General features: G+C 41.0%; 1 protein-coding gene and 1 long non-coding RNA gene across 5 annotated transcripts in view; one reads left to right on the forward strand and one right to left on the reverse strand.

Moving 5' to 3' along the window:
* Positions 1-19,676, forward strand: part of anapc1 (anaphase promoting complex subunit 1) — a 73,927-nt gene extending 54,251 nt beyond the window's left edge. For 2 of the 3 annotated variants that reach the window (XM_041947587.1, XM_041947588.1), the window contains exons 41-53: positions 148-200; positions 288-435; positions 595-791; positions 4,227-4,313; positions 4,719-4,836; positions 8,120-8,197; positions 9,397-9,464; positions 9,639-9,777; positions 11,287-11,373; positions 14,139-14,234; positions 15,194-15,383; positions 17,656-17,787; positions 18,578-19,676. In XM_041947587.1, the coding sequence (XP_041803521.1) occupies positions 148-200; positions 288-435; positions 595-791; positions 4,227-4,313; positions 4,719-4,836; positions 8,120-8,197; positions 9,397-9,464; positions 9,639-9,777; positions 11,287-11,373; positions 14,139-14,234; positions 15,194-15,383; positions 17,656-17,787; positions 18,578-18,720 (1,536 nt within the window). In that variant the 3' untranslated portion in view covers positions 18,721-19,676. The remainder of the gene's footprint in view (positions 1-147; positions 201-287; positions 436-594; positions 792-4,226; positions 4,314-4,718; positions 4,837-8,119; positions 8,198-9,396; positions 9,465-9,638; positions 9,778-11,286; positions 11,374-14,138; positions 14,235-15,193; positions 15,384-17,655; positions 17,788-18,577) is intronic. The other variant, XM_041947589.1, reaches the window with a different exon arrangement.
* Positions 10,898-15,377, reverse strand: LOC121613891. Of its 2 annotated transcripts, none has more exons than XR_006007217.1 (3): positions 15,169-15,377; positions 11,174-11,356; positions 10,898-11,061 (listed from the first exon to the last, which is right to left on the reverse strand). It is a non-coding gene; the product is annotated as an uncharacterized LOC121613891 (long non-coding RNA). The 2 variants fall into 2 exon arrangements; XR_006007216.1 differs by lacking the exon at positions 15,169-15,377 and adding an exon at positions 12,664-12,761.
* Positions 19,677-22,857: the final 3,181 nt, after the last annotated feature.

The raw sequence follows: 22,857 nt of genomic DNA on the forward strand, positions 1-22,857 counted from the left end.
CCAGCTGTGAGATTTGGTTCATTTCTGTGGAGGGGAGCAGATTTAACACTTTCATCTCACTTATTTTTGTCAATTCAGCAGATAAGGGACTACAAACTCTATAGAAAGTAGCAATAAGACTGTTATTCTTTTCTACACTTTATTCAGATCATGAGGGGGACTTTCGACCCTTCAGAAGACATTAACATGGAGACAATGGCGTAAGTATTTAAAAAAACAAAAAAAACAACTGGCATTTAATTTTTTATAATTTCTGGGTTAAACCTTGAATATTTTACACCTCTTAGCCAAGCCCAAGACTACATCACGGCCGGGGCCTGTATGGCGTTGGGCCTGCGCTTTGCTGGCTCTGCCAACTCCGACGCCTTTCACTGCCTCTACGAGTTTGCCAGGACCTTCATGAAGATCATGTCCTTCGCTGGTACAGCTGCCGTTGTAAGTGTTTATATCAGTGTGCATGTTTATGTTCTTTGATCTGATGCAAGAATGGCTTTACAAGTCACAGTGATGAAAAGTGCTGTGTTGCTTCACCTACTCCTTAGATAATGATTTCTTTTTTTTTTTTTTCACTTTCTCTTTCAACTGGTTTCTTAGCAGACGGGTTATTACAACCTGCAGACCGGTCTGTCAATGATTCTGCTGGCTATGTCCATGGTGATGTCCGGCACCGGCAACCTAAAGGTCCTACAGCTCTGTCGCTTCTTTCACAAGCGAACCGGCGGCGAGATGAATTATGGCTTCCACATGGCTCATCACATGGCATTGGGCCTGCTCTTCCTGGGAGGGGGCAGGTGAGACCCCAACACACACACACACACACACAAACACGCACTGTACAGGTACTATTGTATGGAGGTGTTTCCACAGCTGCCATTTAAACACTATATTTATCTATAATACAAATTTGGTGCTCAGGGGAAGCATTTGTGGTTGTGGGACTGACTCAAAATACACAACAGCACCTGTGTTCACAGTAATGGCGAACATGTCACCCAGTGCCACTGTGTGCTTTACTGATGTGTTTGTAATAGTTTTGTATAACAAGCCAGGTTTATGGCACAGGGGCTACACAGGCAGTCCTTGTTAATTTGATTGGTTTTGGTCTTTTCATGAGAAGGAAAATACCAAAAAGGCCACTGTGATCACCGTGTCAGGTGCTCACAGTGGCCTTTTTGTCGGATGCCGATTTGTGTGCGCATAAAATTTTTATAGGCACATTAACATGCAGAAGAAGAGGCTAGAAGGTGATCACAGTTTTTTTTTTACCATTTAAAGCTCTGAGGAGCCCTTGAGCAAGGCCCTGAGCATCCAGCTGTCCCTGGGCACCTGATTTATCTGAAGGAGCATGTTCCAAAAACAAAATCCAAACAAATGCATGCAAATATTGCTTAAATGAATAAAAATCAAAATGCAGTCACATATACATACAGTCTGCTTTGGAGTCTGGATTCCTTTGACAAGGACACAGAGTTTAATTATATTCTATGTGTATCCTTTCATATGGCACCTGAAATGCTGTGTGCCAACACCCAAATTACACGCACATGCATGCGTGTGCACACACACACACACACACACACACACACACACACACACACACACACACACACACACACACACACACACACAAACACAAACACACACAAACCAGATTTTGGGCTGGTGTTTCTGGGAAGGACCAGGTACACACATGGCGTGTGGGTTAGTCACACAAATACACACAAACTCTGTTATGATTGCCCGCTGCATAATGAATGACATTTACACACACACACACACACACACACACACACACACACACATGCAGACCAGGTTCCTGCAACCACTGGCCTTGGCCTGTGCATTTCAAGGGAAACAACAGCTCCCACTCTCTCATTACATATTGCAAATGTTTCTCCTCCTACAGCCCAAATCAGATGAACCTTTTGATTTTACTCAGACGTGTTTTTTTTTTTTTTTTTTTTGGACCTGCCAGCTGAAAGCCCACGCGGCTGCAGGCACTCAGTTTGAATGTCATGGACAGTCGTGAATATTATCACCAGTGTGTTAGCTTGGTTCTGCAGAGGTTAAAGTTCATGCCAGTGAGCTGCTCATGCCATGTCATTGTTGTATTTCCTTCATTCTCACCCTCTGCCCGTCTATCATCATTTGCATTGAAATTTGCTATTCACATTTTGTTTTCAATGTGTTTCATTATCGCTACATCGCTGTCATTCATTTTTTTCTCGTTCCTTTTCTCCCCTTTGTTTTTCTTCCTTACAGCTAATCTGTCGTATGGCTTTCTCACCCCTCCTCCATCCCTTTCTCTTTTTGTTCACTCAGTTAGTTTCTCTTCCCATTTATTCCGTTTTTTTAGCAGGAAACTGAAGTGAAAGTAATGTTTTTCCACGTTAAGTCCCACATGCTGTTCAAGCTAATGATAGCTATATAGCAGCCCTGTAACAGTTTACAGGGGCTTTGGATGTGAGTGCTCTGCTTTCCTCCCAAACCAACATTTGCATGTGAAATATTATGAACACTTGGGCTGTTTCCTTTGTCAAGAACACTGGCTTCACTGTTGCCTGGATGCTGCCCACTGCTCCTAGAATAGATACTGTGGGTCAAATGTAGAGGACAAACTTCCCCACAGGGACTAATAAAGCATCATTTCACACATTTTTGGGTAGGAGAAAAACAACAGTAAAACAGCTTAAAGTTTTATTCTTTGCTGCACATACTGGAAAGGTTATACATTGGAAGTTGAAAATGATGAGTCCGGCTTAAAAGTGACTCAGAAAAACTGGTTGTTAGCCAGCATTCCTCCTTCTAACGGCTCCATCGTCTGTTATTTTAACAGAGGTGGATCTAACCGTCAAAGCAGAAAGTTTCTGTTTCCAATGTTGCTGTTTGTCAGTTAGTCAGAAAGTTGTCAAGTTGCAGATTTGGGTTAATGGCCAAAGAAAAGTCTGTGATGTTATTGGTTGAAAACATGAGACTGTTGATGCCTCTCAGTTTGACTAAAGGTGCTTTATTGGGACAGTAAGAAGTATTTAACCACATTTGGTGAGGAGAGTAAAAGTCCATGAATGGGAGAGTCAGCAAAATAGATGATTTGCTATGATTGATTAGAAGATGAGCTGATTAATTGGTTATCAAAATAGCTGCTGATTCATTTTCTATTTATTGTCTTTTTGTTTTAGCTCTAATTCTGTAACACCTTCTTGGGACCTCCAAGGGGATCCTGACCCTCAGGTTGGGAACCACTAGAACAGAGGAATTGAAACCTTCAGTGGAACACAGTGATTTACCAGACTTTCAGCCACAGTGTATTAGGATACATTCTTTTTCAGTATGATAGTATTGATTTGGCTTTTTTTGGACATGAGGTAGCCACCAAAAGATGGTGATTGTTTGTTTAGAAGGAAATAGAAGTAAAAACCTCTATAAACAGATTCTTACTGAGCACCATTTATTTATTTGATTCTGATACTAGAAACTTAGTCAGGTGTTCTGTCCCCTAAACAATTTGTAACAACTGGCGAATACAGTTCTCAAAATTTTGTGAGCTGTTGGAACCCAGTACATTGTTCATTTGTTAGCCATTGCTATTCATTCCCCCATGCTGGTGAATTTGAACCAGATTTGCTCTGAAATATGCCTCCACCTAAACACACTGAGTCTCTATTTTAGGTTGTTTTGAATTGTAAACTTGTGGGAAAAGAATGTGATGTTCAGCATGGCTGAGGCTCTTAAACATGCCAACTGTGCCCCAAGCAGCCATTTAATTGTAGAGCAACATCCTTTACCTCAGTTGACTGTTATTAAGCACTCTCACAAGAAACCTTCCACGTACAAGCAGCCTTTATTTTCTGACCCAACTTTATTGTAATGGTTCCATTAGTCAAAGTACACACTTCACTGCCAACTATTATGCTTAAGAGGCTCTGTAGTGGCCTGTGATGACGTTAGCTAGATTACAACACACACTTGGGTTATAAAATAGTGTTTATTTTGGAGCAGCGCATCTTTTTTGAAATACTTCTGAAATACTTACAGTGCCCTGTTTTTTGTCGTGAGCACTGTAACTGTGTTATTTTTATTCTCCTGTCTCAAGTATACTTCACATACCCATCACTCATGTGTGAGCGCTGGTGGTTATTTTTTGATTCTGACTGTTGCAACAAGTGGACAGAGAGAGGATTGTATTTTCAGTATTTGTGACATTGTTGGATGTTGTCTTATGTTAGGTACACCCTGAGCACATCCAATTCAGCCATCGCTGCTCTGCTGTGTGCCCTGTACCCACACTTCCCTGCTCACAGCACTGACAACCGGTGAGACCAACGCAAACACACATACTATGATAACAAGTTGTTCAAGTAGTGTAAACAGATTCTTTAAAAAGTTTGTCTTTGTCTATATATGTTGTGGAGTGTGTAATTTTAAGTTTGCTGGTATCATTAGCAGGCTTGTCATTCATAGCCATCGTTGACTGCTGTTTTCCCCAGTTTTCAATTTAACCCAAATAAACAATAGAAAAAAAATTGTGAAATTTGTCAGGTTCTCCCATCAGTTTTTCTGTAGGTTTGATTAAAGAGGAGCTCCCCTCATAGAGGAGAATAACAACATGACAGTGTCAGTTTTTACTTTATTAAAAGACAAAAGACTGGATCTGTTTTGCCCCTTTGTATTCTCTCTGTGTTAAAATCTGTGTGTTGATTTTGCCCTTGTTGCTGCAGCTACCACCTGCAGGCCCTGCGGCACCTTGCTGTGCTGGCTGCAGAGCCACGCCTGCTGGTCCCTGTGGACGTGGACTCCCTGAAGCCCTGCTATGCCCTCTTAGACGTCACCTACAAGGTAAGGTCGTGAATGAAGGTGAAGCTCCTGTCACTCATGAGCTGCCCTTCCCTTGAGCAAGGCACCCAACACTGCTTTTGTGTGGAGGTTGATTTTGTAGTTTGTCTTTAAAGTGATGTGTGTTAGGAGTAAAAAAAAAAAAAAATTTCTGTCACACATGCTTGTAAAATTGTACATTGCTGCACTTCCTCTTGACAAAGCTGTTTCATAACCCTGATTCCAAAAATGTTGGCACGCTGCGTTTATTCAATGTTTGACCTCATCAACTTCATTGATTTTTGTAAATATTTGCTTATTCTGAATGTGATGCACATTTCAAACAAGTTGGGACAGGAGCAACAAAAGACTGGAAAAGTTGTGGAACGCTCCAAAAACACCTGTTAGGAACATTCCACAGGTAAACAGGTTGATTGGTAACAGGTGATAGTAGCACGATTGGGTATGAAAGGAGCATCCTGGAAAGGCTCAGTCGCTCAAAGGCTAACACATAATATATGAACATGACTTGTTATAGACAATATGTGCAGTTCATTTGAAGGCGCAGGAAAAACACGACTGTTCATCAAACTAGCATGTTCTGTTTTCAGTCAGCATCACTGCTGTCAGCTACACCGCCTGCTCGACCTTTATGTACATTTTGAGAGCAGTAGTTTTATGTAACCAGCTGAAATATTGTTTATTGGTAATTGTCTAAAGGTGCTCATTTGCTTCTGGTGATGCGGTTGCTGGTCAACCTGTGGTCAGTGAATGCACACAAATATACATGGGATCAGATCTAGACATCAACAGTTCTAAAGAAGAGAAGAAGAAAACTGAAATAATTAATTAAAGAGTACAAGACAAGACAACACACTGAAACACAACCCAGACAGAAATGACCGTTATTACAGAGTTCGATGTTTATATTAGATAATATTAACTAAAATATAATTCACTTGTAGTTTGAATCTGTTTGGATTTGTAATGTATTTGATGCATGTTCGTAAACTTCTGGTTTGGACAGGTAGTGAGGATAATTTGGAGTGCATTTTGTCAGTGTTTCCCTTCTAAATGTAGCAAGAGTAGTAAAAATCCCTTATTTAGATATGGACAAATAATTGGCTCTAAACACATCTGAAGGAATTTTTGCAGTGACCTAGCAAGACCTGCATGCAAATGAACCAAAGGAGACTTTCAAATTCATTCATTATCATAGACATTTCAAACCAAATTTACAATAGACGTCCGGCCATCACATATGCAACCTCAACTTTTTAAAGGGAATCATGGAAAAAGACCTTGCTTGTTTGTTTCCCCTGTTAAAACCTGCTGTTCTATATCTTCTATTCCTTTTTTTGACTTTTTAGTAGCTTTGCGTTACACCCCTATTAGTGACCAAACCCATCGACTGTGCACCTCCTATTCCCTAAAGACTGCAAGAAACAGTTTACGATATAATTGTAGGTCAGATTGAGCTTTTGACGCATTCAACGGCAGAGTCGTCAGTGTGGTTCAGTCAGCAGTGGTTCAGACGTCCGGTGTTTGTGACCTTGCACAGTGTGTCCATTCATTGAAGCCACAGTTATGTCATTTGGATCATGTGCGCTCATATGAAGCAGGAAGCAGACATAGACAGTCAGCCGGTCTTTATGCCCCACTTTCATTTTTAGAGACACTTTTAAGAAAACTGAGTTTAGAAAAAAAGCAGCCATCCATTATAATGTTTAACCAGAAAATTAGATGCTTAAATGAGAATAACTAGATGTTTTTCTGGCATTCCATATTTACTCTGGCTATTATCTTCCTCCACTCTGTCTGGAGTGCCTCAGCATTTTCAAACATGTACATACATTCGACAGCCATTGTTGCAGTACTGAAGTTGTGTCTACAGATGCAGTAAATAGCTCCTGAATTACAGGAACAGTCATTTCTAAATCTTCCTCCTTGAGGTTTTTGTTGCTGCTCTGTATAGATTTGGCTAGTTTAGAAGTCGTGCTTTTTTTCTTCACTTTTCTGAAGCACCGTCAGGCTGTATTTAGTGTTTTGATTTCAGGTCTTACAGATTTAGCAAGGATTTGAAAGAGAAATTATGCTTTTCCAAATTCTTCTTGAGAGCATTCTGTAAGAACTAGGCCACTGTGGCTGTGTGCTAAATATGCAAACTGTGTAGAAACTCTGAGAAGAATGGAAATGTGGACATCCAATGGGAGGGTAGGTGGGAGATTTTTACAGACGTGGGATGGCTTGTGACTGGACGTTTGCAAATTTAAATCCCAAATCACCTGGAATCAGAAGCACATACGTTGCCTGCGAAAACAAAGGAACTCAAGTACTTTAGGTTCAAAGCATTAAAGGAAATACGCACAGACTGTGATGTATGTCATAACACCCACACCCATTGTTTTCACTGTGGGCCCAGCACACTGTTGGTGTCTTTACATGTGTCACTATGGGCTGATGTGCGTCATCTCTTCAGGGCACACTGCTGTCCTATATCCCACTGTTAATGCAAGTCAGCTGTGGAGAAACAACAACCTTATCACATTTGCTCCCTGTATAGCTTCTGTTTGAATAAGTGTTTGCATTAAATCATGTGACTCTCCGTGATGCAGCTAATGTGTGTCACACTTTACTGAAAGCAAACATGATTGGATAGTGGAATTTTTGGGGCATTTTTTTTTTGCCTTTTACCACAGATAGAAGAGAAATGAGGGACAGATATGCAACTAAAGTCCCTTGAACCGGGAAGGAGGATGTTGCTGGCCAACCCACCACAGTGAATTTAAGCTGCCAAAATTCAGTATTTCCACATATTAAGGATGATAGAAGGTTATAAATGGAGGTGGTTACCCACAGTGAGCACCGCCTCTAATGGCATTCCTCACTTCAATTTAATTCACAGCAGAACGCTCAGCTTGACTCTGTGAACATCATCAGTCATTAGGCTTAGCCTACTAAGACTCAGAGACCGTTAACCTCAAAATTAATTTGAATGGATGAATTCTATCAACTTTTGTGCAGTGTCAATTTTTGGCATTCTGCTTTTCTGCGTTGCTACTTCTTGCTAACACTATGTGTAAATACAGGAAGCTGTTTCATTGCTCAATGGGAAATACCCAGAGTAGTGCTCATATACAGTAGCAATGTAGCATGTTGCAATACTGAGAATGAGTTCACTTCAGTGCAGCTATAAGGTGTCAACAGATCTTACAGTTCAACTTTAAGCTGTGAGAATGTGGAATTGTGCATGCATGACTCTCTGTTCTTGTGTATGTTGTAATGACAGCATTTCCTGTTGTTTCAGGAGACCAAGTGGTATGATGAGACGACCGTAGAATTGATGGCTCCCACCATGCTGCCTGAGCTGCACCTCCTCAAGCGGGTAAAGCCTGAAGGGAAACACTGCACAGCTTCTGGACTTTGTTGTCCTGTGGAAAGTCGAATGTTCAGTGTGGCGCCCTCTCTGCTGAGGATTAGTAACAGTATCAATTGACCCATTGCTAAACCCCTCTTCCGATCAGCAACTAGCCAATCATTGCTTAGCAACTGTAACTAGGCACCGGCAGCCTTGTCAAGCTTTGCATTTCTCTACATGTTAACGTGTTTTGCATGAGGCTCCAAGAAGACCAATGCTCAGTATCTGAAGAGTTTAGGAATTGATTCAACTTTGTAAGTTGCAAATGTTAGCATGTCTGGCTAACTAGCTTCACAGTAGCCAAGCCCTATGTCCTAAGGCAATGGTTTGCTTTTTACATTATTTTGTATGGTTACAGTTTACATTAGAAAAATGCCTGTTCAGAACAGACACATTCAAAGTTTGTAGATATGTCAGTCTGTGAGCCGAGATGCAACTTTACCAGAATCTAGAGTAATAAGAGCAGCTCAGTCCTGCTCTTTGTTTTAACCACTGTATTTCTTGTCCAAGTACCTTTTTCTTCTAAGCATCCCAACAGTTCAAGGGTTATGTTAGTATGAATAATATTTTGATTAGCCTACATTTTGTTGTTTTTGCATTGTATTTTTGATAGAATGCTATGGGGCAAGCTATTACGACACTGAAATACACAAACAATGCTGCTCTCTTGTATACATGACATGGATCAACAGCTGGTGAGGATGCTGATGTTGTGCCGGGGACATGTAGTTTTAGCTTCAGTCTTTTAGCGTTATGTCATACAAGCAGCCATCATGTTTAAGACATTTTTCTCGTTTTTTATGTCAGACATGGAAATGTCTGCAGGACACGGACTTCTTAGCTAAATCATCGAGTTTTAGCATTAGCATAGCTAGTTACACTTATATCTGCTACCGAGAGTCATCACTTTGGCCGAGAAAAGCCGTGGTCATCAGCTAGAAATGAGAAGTCTGCTTTCGTTTATATCTGTGTGGAATTGAAGACCTGGTGTTTCAAAAGCCAGTACAAATTTCAATAGTAAGTCTGCCCCCATTAGAAGAAATGCTTGACAGACACAGCAACAGTAACGAAGGAGGGCGGGGTTTAGCAAAGGGTCAGTTCCTTATGGCTACCAGACTATTTGTAGATAAGTCAAGCACACCCTGATATCTATTTATTTATTGCAGGTAAAGGTGAAGGGGCCACGATACTGGGAACTGTCTGTGGACCTCAGCAAAGAAACACAGCATCTAAAGTAAGAAAAGAAGGAAATTACAGTAAACGTCATCTGTTTAAAAGGTTTTACAGGCAATCACTCAAATGAAACCACTAAATACAGAGTGCGTATCCATCAGTGTGCCACAGATGATCTCATGTACTGATTTGGTCGACTGCTTTAAAGGACATTCTCTCGATGTGCTTCCATCAGGTCCATCCTGTCCAGAGATGGGGTGTTGTATGTAAAATTACGGGCTGGCCAGCTGCCCTACAAAGACGACCCACAAGGCTGGAAGAGCCTGCTGGCCTCCACCGTCAACCACCGCAACTCTGGAGTCAGAGCCTTCAAGGTAAACACATGGAGATGTCGCACATAATCACTAACGCCATCATTACAAGTCCATGTAGTTTCTTTGAGATAACGTACAGACTGAACGCTTCAAATTTCCACCTTTCTTTATTTGCTCATATTTGTACCGACACAAAGAAGGTTTCTGTAGCGAGGTAATTACACTGTGGGTGTGGAGTGGGGAAGGTCACATGACCGACAGGGATAGCCAAGCTAGCACTGATGCTTGCAAGCTAATTTGTTAGCTTGTTTCCTACCGGCTGGCCACTGTTGGCTGTGCAAGCTGTTATGATGTTATCTCAAAATGACATATTTCAGTAGGACTCGATTTTTAAAAATGATTAAAATGCCATTGCAATTTGTCTTCTTCATTATCTCATATTTCTCAAGACATTCTGAACAGAGCGGCTTGAAGTCAAAATCTAAGGAAAAATCGAACTGTGAGACACTGAAGAATGTTGGTTGTGTTTGCGTCATTAATCATAATGGATGATAAAATGTCGTATTTTGGAGGGAGGCTCCAGGTCTCATCTTTCTGTCATGGTTATAGTTTTTTAAAGTTTTGCATTGCTCAAAGATATCTTCAGGACGGCTGTAGAAAGTTGGCCATAGCTTTTAGCAGCTAATCAGATTCAGTCGCTTCACAGGTGCAGCTGCATTTTTTTAGAGATTTGCTTGGACCTAATTCAAGGGGCTGCTCAGTGATTAAGTCTTTTTGATAAACCCAGTTTACCAAAACCTGGTTTCCCACATCATTCAGAATGCTGTCCGTCAACTTCGTAAAAAAGAGGCAGTAAGTTGTGGCTCAAAGTGAGGTTAGTGGGGATATATGCAGTTATATACAATCAGCTGTGTGGCTTTATCAGTCTCACTCTGGTCTTTTTGCTCCACTCTGTGTATAGAAAATTGTGTCAGTCTGTATGATGGCTGAAAACCCAAAGCTTGACATTTTCTGTGGATGCATGTTGACTAAATAGACCCTAAATTGTTATGTATATCAATGTATGTAATGTAAACACTTAAATCAGTGGGGTTTTTTTGCATTTTATTTTTTATAATATTGCCTTCAGTTACTGGGTTCGAAACAGTGCAACACATTTTAAGAAAAAAAACCTGCACCAATAACAGTCTATAAATAGAGGCGAGTGGAATTGAATTGACCTCCTCCCCTGTGGCTGGTTGTGTCCAGTCTTGGCAGGTTGTCACTACAGGTTCAGCAGGCAGCTGTGTGGTTGACAGACTATTAGTGGTTCCCTAATGGCCTCAGTGTACGCTGTCAATACACCTGCATGGTCCGGAGGGGAAAAACACAAAACACATGTCATTTAATCCACCTGTCCTCACTGTCCTTCCTCCCCTTTATCTTCTTCTTTCTCTGGACCACATTATCCTTGTACCTTTTTCTTCCATTGATCCCACTGACCCTCTTCCTTGACTGCCCTCTGTGGCCATCCATTATGTCCGCATGGGTTCATGTGAATAATTTTACAGTTTCGTCATGTTTCTGCAGCCTGAAGCCATCTCTACGTTCACCTCAGAGCCCGCCCTGGTCTCCTTTGCAGAGTTCTTCTGTAAAACATCTGAAGAAATGAAACACGTGAGTTTAACATGTAGAAATTGATGTGCTTGCACACTCTCCAGGATTGTGTTGCACCAGCTTTCAACAAATCAATCACAAAGTTATCATCTAAAACATAACTCTGCTAGCTGGTTTCAAAGTAATGATTCACAAAATCAGTCGCACCATTACAGCTTAATGAATGTCTTGGCTAGTAAGGACTTTAGTGATGTGTAAATTGAAGTCATTGTAGCATCACAAGCAATAGCATGACTTGCTATAGCAACAGCAGGACAATTGATATGTTAAACTTTACTGCCAATCCTTTGTGAATACATTGCTTCCCTTTATTATTATTATTATTATTATTATTATTATTATTATTATTATTATTATTATTATTATTATTATTATTCCCAAACCAAAGTTATTGGTCATTGAGTTGTATTATTTATTTTGGTCAAATCTCCACTTAGTAAAGACTGTTGTAACTAAACTAAGTTTGAATTAACAGCTGGTGCATCTGGCTCACGGTTCCTCTCGTTCTGAGTTTCTCGACAGGAAAACACTGGGTTGTTTGGTAAATTTTCTCAGCACGTCTGAGCATATCAGAGAATTTTACTATGTAGATACCTGATATTTCACAGCCACATTAATGACATTATATGATTGTCTTCATTCTTACTGGAGTGGAAACAAAACTGTTCTCCCCTTTAGAATAACCTTAACAAACCAGGAAGGAGTAGAGCTTTTAACTTCTGGAGGTGATCTGACTTTAACAATGGAAAGTCATGAAAAGGTCACTTAGCATTTTATCAGAGCCACAGTGGAAACTGAGCAGTAATTAAATAACACTCTGCTCAGCGTTAGTTTTGAGTTGGTGTGTGGTTGGTCTGGCTATCGCTGCAGAAACTCTCCGCTCTGCTGAAGCTCAGTTCCGAACGCTCTCCTCCCAGCCAGCTTGTCTGACCAGAGAAAACAGCTTTACGTCTGTTGTTACGAATCAGGTTTTCTTCAGGATCTTTATAAGCATCGTCGTGTCGCATGACAAATATGTGAAAAATGGATTGTTTTGAACATTACTTTCAGACAAAAGTTAGGAAAATGTCTCTCATCATTCCTGGCTAAAATCATACACCACAGGAGGAATATTCAACCCTCTAATAGCTGCACACGTTTTAATAAATCTGAAGGCTTTTATCGTCTATTAGGTATTAATTAAATGATCTTTAGCTTTCCTGAATAAAATTAATATGCATGCAACATACTGAAACTTTCTGTAATTAACAAGATCAATGTAAACTGTTATTAAGAAGGAGACAAAATTACCTTTCAAACAATTTTATCTTTCGCTAGAGATGAAACAAAAGCAGAAGCAAATGTGAAGTATTGACCAGACTTTCTTTCTGTGTTTCTGAATGTCCGTGTAATAGATTATGTTACATGAATTGGCGTCTTGAAACTTGTGTCTGGATTAGCTAACAAGTTTCCACAGTTCAGCAATGTGTGAGGTCCTGATAGAGATCTTGTGAGAAAGACGTTCAACCATGACTTTGACTCAAAATGCCAAGAACAGATTTGTAAACAAGATTAACAAGAAAAGTCCTCTGATGTGTAGCTGCCTTCAATCTCTTTGAAATGTGCCTTAAAATCTCAAGTTTTTCTCAATAAAGGTATTATTTCCAAGTATTGTTTAAGACTTTGACAGTCAGCTTCTTCAGGACTGTGGCCGTTATTTGATCAGATTTGACTGACAGTTGCCCGGCAACATAAGCAGACAATTCAGTCAGCAGGCTTTTATTAAAATATTGTTAAATCCTGATTGGCAGACAGACTGATGTGACATCCAACTGAGCTCCGCCCACTAGAGACCAATGATAATAGCAAAGAGAAAACAAGAAAGCCATACATTTCTCATGTGTAATATCCAAACCAGAAAGTTTAGTGTTCATGAAGGATCCTGTCACTTATAGTAGGAAGCTGACTGAGAAAATAGGTTTTCAAGGCCAAATTAAGAGCAGATACTGATGTTTCCGTGCAGCTTTAAGTACAAGGCAACTTTATATGTGTAGCACGTCATATACAGGGCAATTTAAAAACTTAAATTAGATTGTATAGATTGTCATGACCAATGCCCAATCTGCTTGTTAATCACTTGACTCCAATTTTCTGAGTAAAGAGGCTGCTCCATCACAGCTTCGGGTTAATTAGTTGGATTGCACAGAGGCCACTGGTTTCAGCTTGCGCAGTGGAATAAAAATGGAAATGGAAGAAAATGTATCATTTTGAAGCGTAACGTCCTGTAATTGAATTTAACGACATGGCAAATTTGAGTCCTTCAGTTTCTTTTCCAAGACCTTCCAAGTTATTTTAAAGTTATTACTAACGTGTCTCAGAATTTTGGACAAATGGGGGAAAATTTAATCAGGAGGCTTGCATACAAATTTAGCACGAGGTCTGCATCTGAATAACAAATGATATGTGCTCAAATGGAGAAGTGACAAATGTTTCTGGATGTCACCATCATCAATATCAGAATGCAAAACGTAGATTTTGAGAAAGGAAAATTGAATGTAGCCGTTACTTTAACACATCAAAACACCTGGCAGAAAGAAAGAACCACTAGAATGACTAAAAACTGCTAAACAAACCTGAATTAGCTTGAGCATTTAGGTTTATGTGCAGTCAGGAACCCACCTACATACTGTCGAATACTCTGTTATTGTTGAGAGAATGTATGTAAAGTATTCACCCGTCTGTTTGTGTTTTTGAACGCTCCTTCACTCACTGTGTTGTGCTTGCAGAGGGAGGATACGCTAGTGTTGTTCTCGGCCATGCTGTATGAATGTGTGATGCAGGAATGTCCAGAGATGCTGCCCACGTACATTGCTATTGAGCAGGTAGCACACATGCACACAATCACACATGCACAGAGGTGCGTCCTTGTGCCGTTCAATTGGCCCTACAGACTGTTGCTGTTTCAGTGTGTGCAGTAAAATTCCATTAACAAGCAACAGTAATGAAAAATGTCTGAAAAATAAATGAGAAAGTGTTCAGCGTTCGCTCTGATTGGTTTCCTGCGTCACGTTGGTTTTAAGTCTCCAAATTGAATTTCGGAAACCAACAATAACTTATAAGTTTGGAAATCAATTTAAAAACTTATGTGCATGTAAAGTTTTGATAATGGGATGGAATTTTTCCCCTGTGAACATTAGTTCGGTAAAGTGTATTGACATTTAAAGCAGTAGAGTCTGATGGCTCAGCAATGTTTTAGTTACTACTGATACACCAGATATACTCCTGTCTGTCACCATAATGTTTCTGAACATTATTGAACTGCTTATTCTTATGTTTACTAAGACCAAAATACAGGTATTACTTGACTAAAGGTGGAATTATGCTTCTCTGGAGGTGCATGTAAATATCCTTCCTTACCCTCGCAGAGAAGGGTGTTATGGGTAACTGTGGGATGTAGATAAATCGTCTTTTCTTTCTTTCACGTTTGTTTCACAGCCATTGCAGTTTGTCTGTCTCCGGGGTGAAATTGATTTCTGTTGCCTAGTAGACATGTAGTAGTGCCCTATACCTCTAATACGTACAAGTATAAAAGGGGCAAAGGTGCCAGACGACATCCACGTGTGTTCACTTACATGCAGCCGAGAGAAACATAATCCCATAGATTATGTCCAGAGGCAGAGATCTCAGATCTGAATCAACACCAAAACATCATTTTATCAACTTTTCATTGGTCAAAGGCCAATCCGACAGTCAAATGTAATGAAAACCTTAAGTCACTGGCAGATAAAAATCCACTCTGCCCACGTGAATGCTCACCCGTGTCGTCTCCGGTGTCTCTCAGGCGGTGGGTGCTCTGCGTCGGGGCGACCTGCTGCAGACTTTCCCCCTGTGGCAGATGCGTCTGGTGGTGGAGCTGTGGGACAGCAGGGGGCTGCAGGGTCCCACTCACCGTCACAACGCCCTGCTCACCTCTGAGTTTCTGCCTGTCATGAAGAACATGGTGGATGTGGCTCTGGACAGCTGGCTCAAAGGTAAACCTGCAAACCTTCCGCCCACCACAAGTGACTGAAACAATGTAAATACAGCAAACAAGTGGAAAATTGTTAGAAATATAATTAAAGCATGATATGACCTGATCATACATGACACACCTGTTTAGCGTCATATAGTGATATCAACATCAAATCTGACACTCAACTGTAAATCAGAACCTATGGCAGGACCCCCATTAACCCCGTTCACCAGGTATAAATCCAGTTTGAAGACAGTGTTGAGAGTCATTTGGGGGAAAGAATTAACAGCACACGTGTGACCGTGAACCAGTGAGGTCAGCTCATATTTCCTGCTCTGCGTCTTATACCTGAATGATAAACAAGCCTGACATTTAGCGACTTGGTTATTCCAGTGTGGCGTCTCATTTAATGGTGAATTATAAATTTGATGGAGAGATACCAGCTGTTTAAATGTCCTCAAGGAAAAGCATGTTAAAGAAGCATCTCTTCTTAACTTTCTAAATGTTAACTTTGACTCCATGAGACAAACAGTAAATTTTGGCTCTGTTTAGCAGCGACAGTGTGACAGTTGATGATGTCACATATACTGGTTGTGTTTCAGCTTGTTTTCCTGCAGCACAATCATGCCAGCTGGACTGTGTACACACTCAAACACACATTCCATCACTGACTTGCACACATACACACACACACACACAGTTACAGTAAAATGTGCGCTCTGCCAGGCGTGGGAAACAGGTGAAGTGGCTGGATGACGCTGTGACTGTGTAAACAGTTCAAACATGCCTTCACTTTCATGTTTCATGAAGCCGCTCGGCTCTGGCAGACGTTTCAAAGGAAAACCAAACTAGCCTGACCCGACCTCAAGCATCAGGAATGTTGCTGTTCTCTGGAACTCACCCATGAATGAAATATGTGTCGAGATCTTTCCCCTCTATTTGTTATGATTCTCATTTCTACTTCTCTCCTCTCAGTGCCTTTCTCAGAAGTCAGTGCTGGAGGAAATGTAACTGAACATGTAGCTGACGTTATAAAGCCAATGATGAGGGAATGCTTGGGATTTCTTGAAATGCTTGCAGTGTATTATGGACAGGGAACATTATCGAATGTTTCTAGAGAAGTTTTGGTATATCATAGAATTTTACAAATGGGTCCACATTACAGAAAAGCAGCAGCATGTGTTGCATGTGTGTTCAACACTGTCATTGTAAAGCAGACATTGGACTTCATGCACAAACTTCTTCATACTCTTACCCCAAAACTCAATTTTTTTCCTTTGAGGTTTACTCATAGAAGTGTTCCAAGTCTCTAAACTAGACAGACTTGTCCTAAGTTGCTGGATGAAAACCACCTGTTAAAGAAGAAGTGCACATTCATCAGATTTCATCATTAGCATGATCAAAGCCGCTGAAATAGTCACACAATGCTGCAGCTTTTCTGCTCCGTTAGCGGGCAGGATTCACCACCACATAGTTCAAAAAGAAGGATTTCACACGACGAAGCTTCTCGTCCTGCCGTCCGAAATCTGCGGACAAAAACGTAACAGATGTCAGCAGTGGTGGGACCCAAAGCAGTTAGAAATATTAATTAGGCTACACTTGCTAACAAAGTGTCATCAGAGCAGAGATGTACTGTGACAGAAATAAGGAAGGGAAGGTTTGACATGATGTTTGATGATGAAAATATCAAATAAGTGATATATGAGAGGAAGGGGACATCAGAGTCATGGAGAGAGCAGACAAGAGAATATTACAGTTTATAGGAGGTGCCAAGCACTGATGAGGAGGAGGATGGTGATGAGCTGAACAGAATATTCATTTTGCATTAAGTCTGGTCTACTTCTATATTTCATTTTAGTTCATTTCGGTTCCATATTTACAGTAGCCGACTTTTCTCTGTGGTACGGACAAAACTCACTAGCAGTGCAGACCGAGCTTCTCATAAGAATGAATCTGTGCGTGTGACTGCTTCTTGCATTGTTCCTCATGTCATCGAGGCTTGTGTTTAAGATGGAACAGCTGTAGCTGTTTATGTAGCGACAGACACGTTTGATCAAATGTTTTGCATCTTGCAGCCTGTCAGCACTTTCCTGTCTGCTTTCCTTCATCCTATTCAGTCAGAAAGAAGCTGGCCAGCTTGGTTTCCTGAATTTGGTTATGAATTTGTTTTGTATGCATATAATTCGGCTTGTAGGTAAAGTAATACACTTATTTTAAAGGCCTGTGATACAACAGCAAAAAAAAAGACAAATAAAAATACTTGTATGCCTTTTGTGTGTTTTCTCTCCTAGACCACAGCTCAGTGTTGAGGTCCTACATGAGGGGCGAGGCCCTCCCTAAGGACGCCCAGTCCACTGTGCTGGCCTGCTTCCTGGTGTACCGCTCCATCCCCTGCCTCAGGAACACACACACACAGCTGGAGGGTAAAACAAACACGTGTCCTCTCTGGACTGGACAGCTTCACCTGTATAAACTTGGATTTGCACGTAAACACTCAGTATACTGCTCATACAAACAGCAACGGGAATATAATGCAGCTTTATACTTACATCTCAGATGGAAATGTTGTGCTTCTTAAAAAAAACACATGTTAATCTTGTAAAATTGAATGCATTTTTGAAGATGGGTGTGTAGGAAAGGCTTCCTGTCACAGCTTTCAGATGTTTCTGAGTTGTAAACAGTTCCAACAAAGAGCCATTTGCTCTCTAAATGTCCCACATGGTTTCCTTGGAATAACTGTTTGAAGCTCTGAGATACAATCATTAAATAATTCACAAAAAAGGAAAGATCAGAGAAAAAATATAAACTTGTTTTTTCCTCTTTCCTACACCATTCATTGCCTCATGACCCCTCAGATATATCTTGTGACTATCATGGGAGGCCTGACTAAACTACCTAACTGTAGTCAAAAGTAGCTCCACCTTGAGCAGCTACATCAGGAAAAAGCTGTTTACACATTGTTACAGCAGTATTAACGATTGAATAATGTCATAAATTAGTTACAGGGACATTTTACTGCAAAGCTGTGTTATGTTTGATAGTTCATGACTTATAATTGAGTAGTTTTACATATGTTGTTCTAGCACTTAAACTTAAGTGAAGGTTCAGTTCTTCTTCAACCACTGGACTTACTTTCATCAGATTTACATAATTGAATGTCCTTTAGCGAAACCTCATCCCAACATCCTGAAGCTCTCCCTTCCCTCCCTGCAGGCTGCAGCTCACTCGGGGATCTACTGTCGCGCAGCATCCGGCTGGGCATCCCTCTCAGAGACCTGCTGAGGCTGGTACCCGTCCTGCTGGGCTCTGCGTCCGGACCACAGACACTGCAGGGCTTCCCTCTGCAAGCATTTTGATCCTGATGCTCAGTACTAGTCAACTGGCTAGTAAACTCTGACAGATGCAGCTCATTGCCTTACGTTCTCACTGCGAGCACAGGTAGGACAGATAACTGATTTCTACCTGTAACACCTGAGGGTGTGTGCAGCAGGTGGGACAAGGTCTTGTGTCTCATAGCATCACTGCACCGTAGCTGCCCCGCCGCTGAGAAGAACTGTTTGGAAAATACAGACTTTGTTTCCTTTTCAGCCACTAGAAAATGGAATAACTAATATTATAGCTTTGTAATATAATATTTCTATTTTGGCTTGTTTTTTTTACAGCACAAAGAAAGTTAGGCTGCAGTAGTGATGCAGTACATGTGCCAATTTTGTGGTACAACGAATCCAGAATGGGGAGTTTTTTTGATGGGCACCACATGCTCAAAAGTCCTAATGCAGCAGACTTTTCTTCACCGCCAAACAAGGACATAAAGGACTTTGCCGGTACAAAGTGAAAGGATGTGGCTGTAGTCGTATGAGTGTCCATCCTGCCTGTGTGAGCTCCCCTCAGCTCAGACCAGATGCGAAGACAAAGGCAAGAAATAAAATGGAAAAGTACCTGCACTCTTCATGAATACTGTGCTTTATTCTGTCTTGACATTTCCCCTCGAGGCTCAGCTCTTATGGTGCTTAACGTGTCAGCTGCCTTCATTGTTTCCTCTTTTGTTTTTGAGGTCCATCATTTTGAAGGAAATCTTTCAGAAGTCATTGTGCATTTCTGAGGCCAGCAAGCCCAGCTGAGGTCCTGCTGCTCATTTAACCACTAAGAGAACTGCGCTCGATTTTCTGGTTTTCTGCAGTCTCTCATCAGCTGAAACTGGTCAGCCCTCTTACGCCGCGGTCCATCATGTCTTGTGTTAGCACAGATCTACGTTGCATCGCTTTGGTTAGGATGAAGATTTTTTTGAAGTGAGTTAAGGGTCAAAACAGCCTGTGGGGTTTTTTTTTTCCAGGTGGCTCCCCACATGAATGGAGTCCCCTAATCCTCCAGTGGTATTTTTGTAGTAAAACAGTGCCCTCCACAGATAATGCTGAATTTATTCGCCTTTTGCTCTTAGTGGAAAGAAGTTGGCTTTCAGTTCTGCTTGTGTTTGTGTCTTTTATGCTTAAATAAACCAAATAATGCCATTAAATTGCTTTGTGAATCACTGAAACTGTGATCATCTGGCACGGCCTCTGATCAAGGCTTTTGCTTATCGGTCTAATTCTTCCCCTATTGATCCTCATCAGTTTCAGTTGATGTGGCTGTAGCCTGAGAGCTAGCTGTAGCAACAGTCGTCTGTCATCATTTAAAAAGGACGAAATGAAAGAATATTTGTTGGTTTTCTTAGTCAAAGAAAAAAATCTGCTGAGCCTGCCCACATGCCACTAATGTTATTCTAACACAGGATATTTACCCTTGGTAATGGACGTGCTGGGAAGCTGCGGTGCTCGTATGTACAGTGTGAACTATGTGGCATTTCTGGAATTTAAGCCCGTGGTTGCTTAGAAGGTGTTTCAGCATATTACTGGTGTTTCCACCCTCACTTGAAATCATTTTACAGACATTACAACTAGCACTGTCATCCTCTTTCTTCTTTAAATGAAGCCACTCTTTGGATTGTTTCTCCCTCTCCGCCATTGACTCCTTGATGCGAGTTTGGAGGAAATCAGAGGCATGCGATTCTGATGGATTGGACAATTTGAACCCAAGTCTCACAGCAGTTCTGGTTCTTGATTTCCATCCCTACAACAAAGGAAATTCATGATAAATTATGATAAAATTTATTGAAAGGAATACAAAAAAGACATAATTTGTTTGTGGGGGAATTAAAAACAAAGAATTTATAACTATATGTGCCACACAAAAGAAATCAAAAGTGACAGAAAAGGTAAATACAGCAGGAACAGAGTGAATTGAAAACTTCTATATATCATCAATGTCATGGTGGTTTGTTCAAATCCAGTCTGGTTTTTAAAACAACAAAATAGTAGGTGTTTATTTATGAGTCTAACATTATTGACCACAAAGGTAACAATAATTTATTGTGTATAACTTTATTTGTACAGCACCTCTCATACAGGAATTCAGCTCACAGTGCCTTACAAGAAAGAAATCACACGCACCAAGTGAGTGCTTTACATAGAAGAGACATAAAAACAGATAAAAATTCATCTGAGATGGAAAATAAACCCCATTTGACAATGATAATAAGGATGAAAATAAAAATAAAGACAATGCATAAAACGACAGGCTTAACCTGCCACAGGTGAAAATAAAGCAGAATAAGGATGAAAGTAAAAAATAAGGGTAAAGCGTCAAGCCACAGCATAAAATCATAAAATACAGGTGAAAATAGATTTTGTAGGATGCATAAAATCAAGTAGAACTATAGCATTTTAAAGGAAGCGCAGCAGTGCATAAGCACAAAAGTTTCAGTAGCTTGTTAGCTGAAGGCTAAAGTGAAGAGATATGTTTTTAGCTTTCTTTTGAAAATACACAAATTTAGAAAGTCAGCAGCAGCACACAGCTGACGGTAACAAATGTCGACAGTTGCTACAAAATCAGATGTCGTCTGCAGTGTCAGGGTGATTTCTTGAGTACATTCACACAGCTGTGTGATGATGCTGGATTTTCTCATTTCGCCTGTCAACACTGTGATTAGTCAACAATTCTGAAACCCAGGACTGTGGGGCTTTCCTACCAAATACCACTCTTATCTGATGGTGGAAATCCCAGGTCGTGGTCCCAGGTGAGGTGACGGGTACAGGTGCACGCTGGTGGTCTACAAACGACAGGAAGTTAACTAGTTATTGGGGTTTGGCCTGCTTATGGGTGTGGTCAGCAGCTGGGCTGATGGAGGCAAGTAAGACAGCTACATTAAAACCCCAGTTAGGATTTTGATGCTGTAATGGCAATTTCAGTTTCTTTGTGAGACACACAACCTCCCACCATCTCACCAAATGTTAAACCCTTTCAAGGTCCTTTGCACCTCAACTACATGAGACACACAACTTCCCTTCTGTCTCTTCACCAATACTCAAATCCTTTTGACAACCACTTGAGACTTCCTTCTTCCCTTTTGCCCCTTTAACAATATCCAAATCCTTTTGTATTTATGTCTAGACGGTTTAACACGCACCTCAGGGGGTCGGTACCTATACCTGGAAGGGACAAAGGTACGAATACACACCTCTGGGTAAGGGGCTGACTCTGCAGCAAACAAAGGATGGGAAACACACCCCAGGGGTGGGTTTCCCCACAAGTATAAAATGTCCAGTTTTCCCCATGCTCGGGGTCTTTCTTCATCCTGACCGCTCATGTTGATTGACCTTTTCTTTGCAAAGGAAATAAAAACTTGTCGGCCGGCAGAAGTCTCTATTTCATTCTTCACCAGCAGAAGCAGCAACGAAAACTTCCACAACAATGCAGGGGGTCCCACAACCTCTGCCTTAGCTTTTAAAACTGTTCAAAAGTCTTGCATTTTGATGCCCGACTGTGTCTGCAAACCCTAATGTGATGTAGTTGGTGTGTGGGTGGCTGCTCAGCTCAGAGTCTCAGATCGTTTTCTAACCAACAGCTCCGAGAACATTCCAAAGCAAATGGAAAACATCCGAACAAACAAGCGGTCCACACCCTCCTCACAGAGCTGCAGCATGCAGAGCGGCTCCTCGCGCTCCGATCACACCCTTTAGATGCTAAAATGTGCTTATTGTGTTTATTTTGTACCATGAGGTACAATGGATGTTGTCAAAGGGTTCATTCATGCACATCGCAGCCAAAGCAACTGCCCACAAATACCAATAACTATTTGTGAACGGCTGCCAGACATTAGCTGAGTGATAAAGTGATAAAGATGGATCAGCGATGTCTTTTCTATCTCTTGTAAGTCTACTCTTCCTCATACTGAGGCTAATTCCCCTGGTCTGCGTGGACAAAACACAGGATTTGACACATCTGGTAAGCTCTGAACATTCTGGTCCACCCACATTAAAACGCCAATCCACTTCCTGTTGAACAAAGTATCCAACAAACCTTGAAAAGGCCCTAAAAAACCTGAAGGTTGAAAAGGCCCAAAAATAGCATCCAGACGTGACTCACACACACTTTGTATGGTTTGAAAGAAAGGTTTA

The sequence above is a fragment of the Chelmon rostratus genome, chromosome 11, assembly GCF_017976325.1.
Source record: "Chelmon rostratus isolate fCheRos1 chromosome 11, fCheRos1.pri, whole genome shotgun sequence".
Taxonomy (NCBI): Eukaryota; Metazoa; Chordata; class Actinopteri; order Chaetodontiformes; family Chaetodontidae; genus Chelmon; species Chelmon rostratus.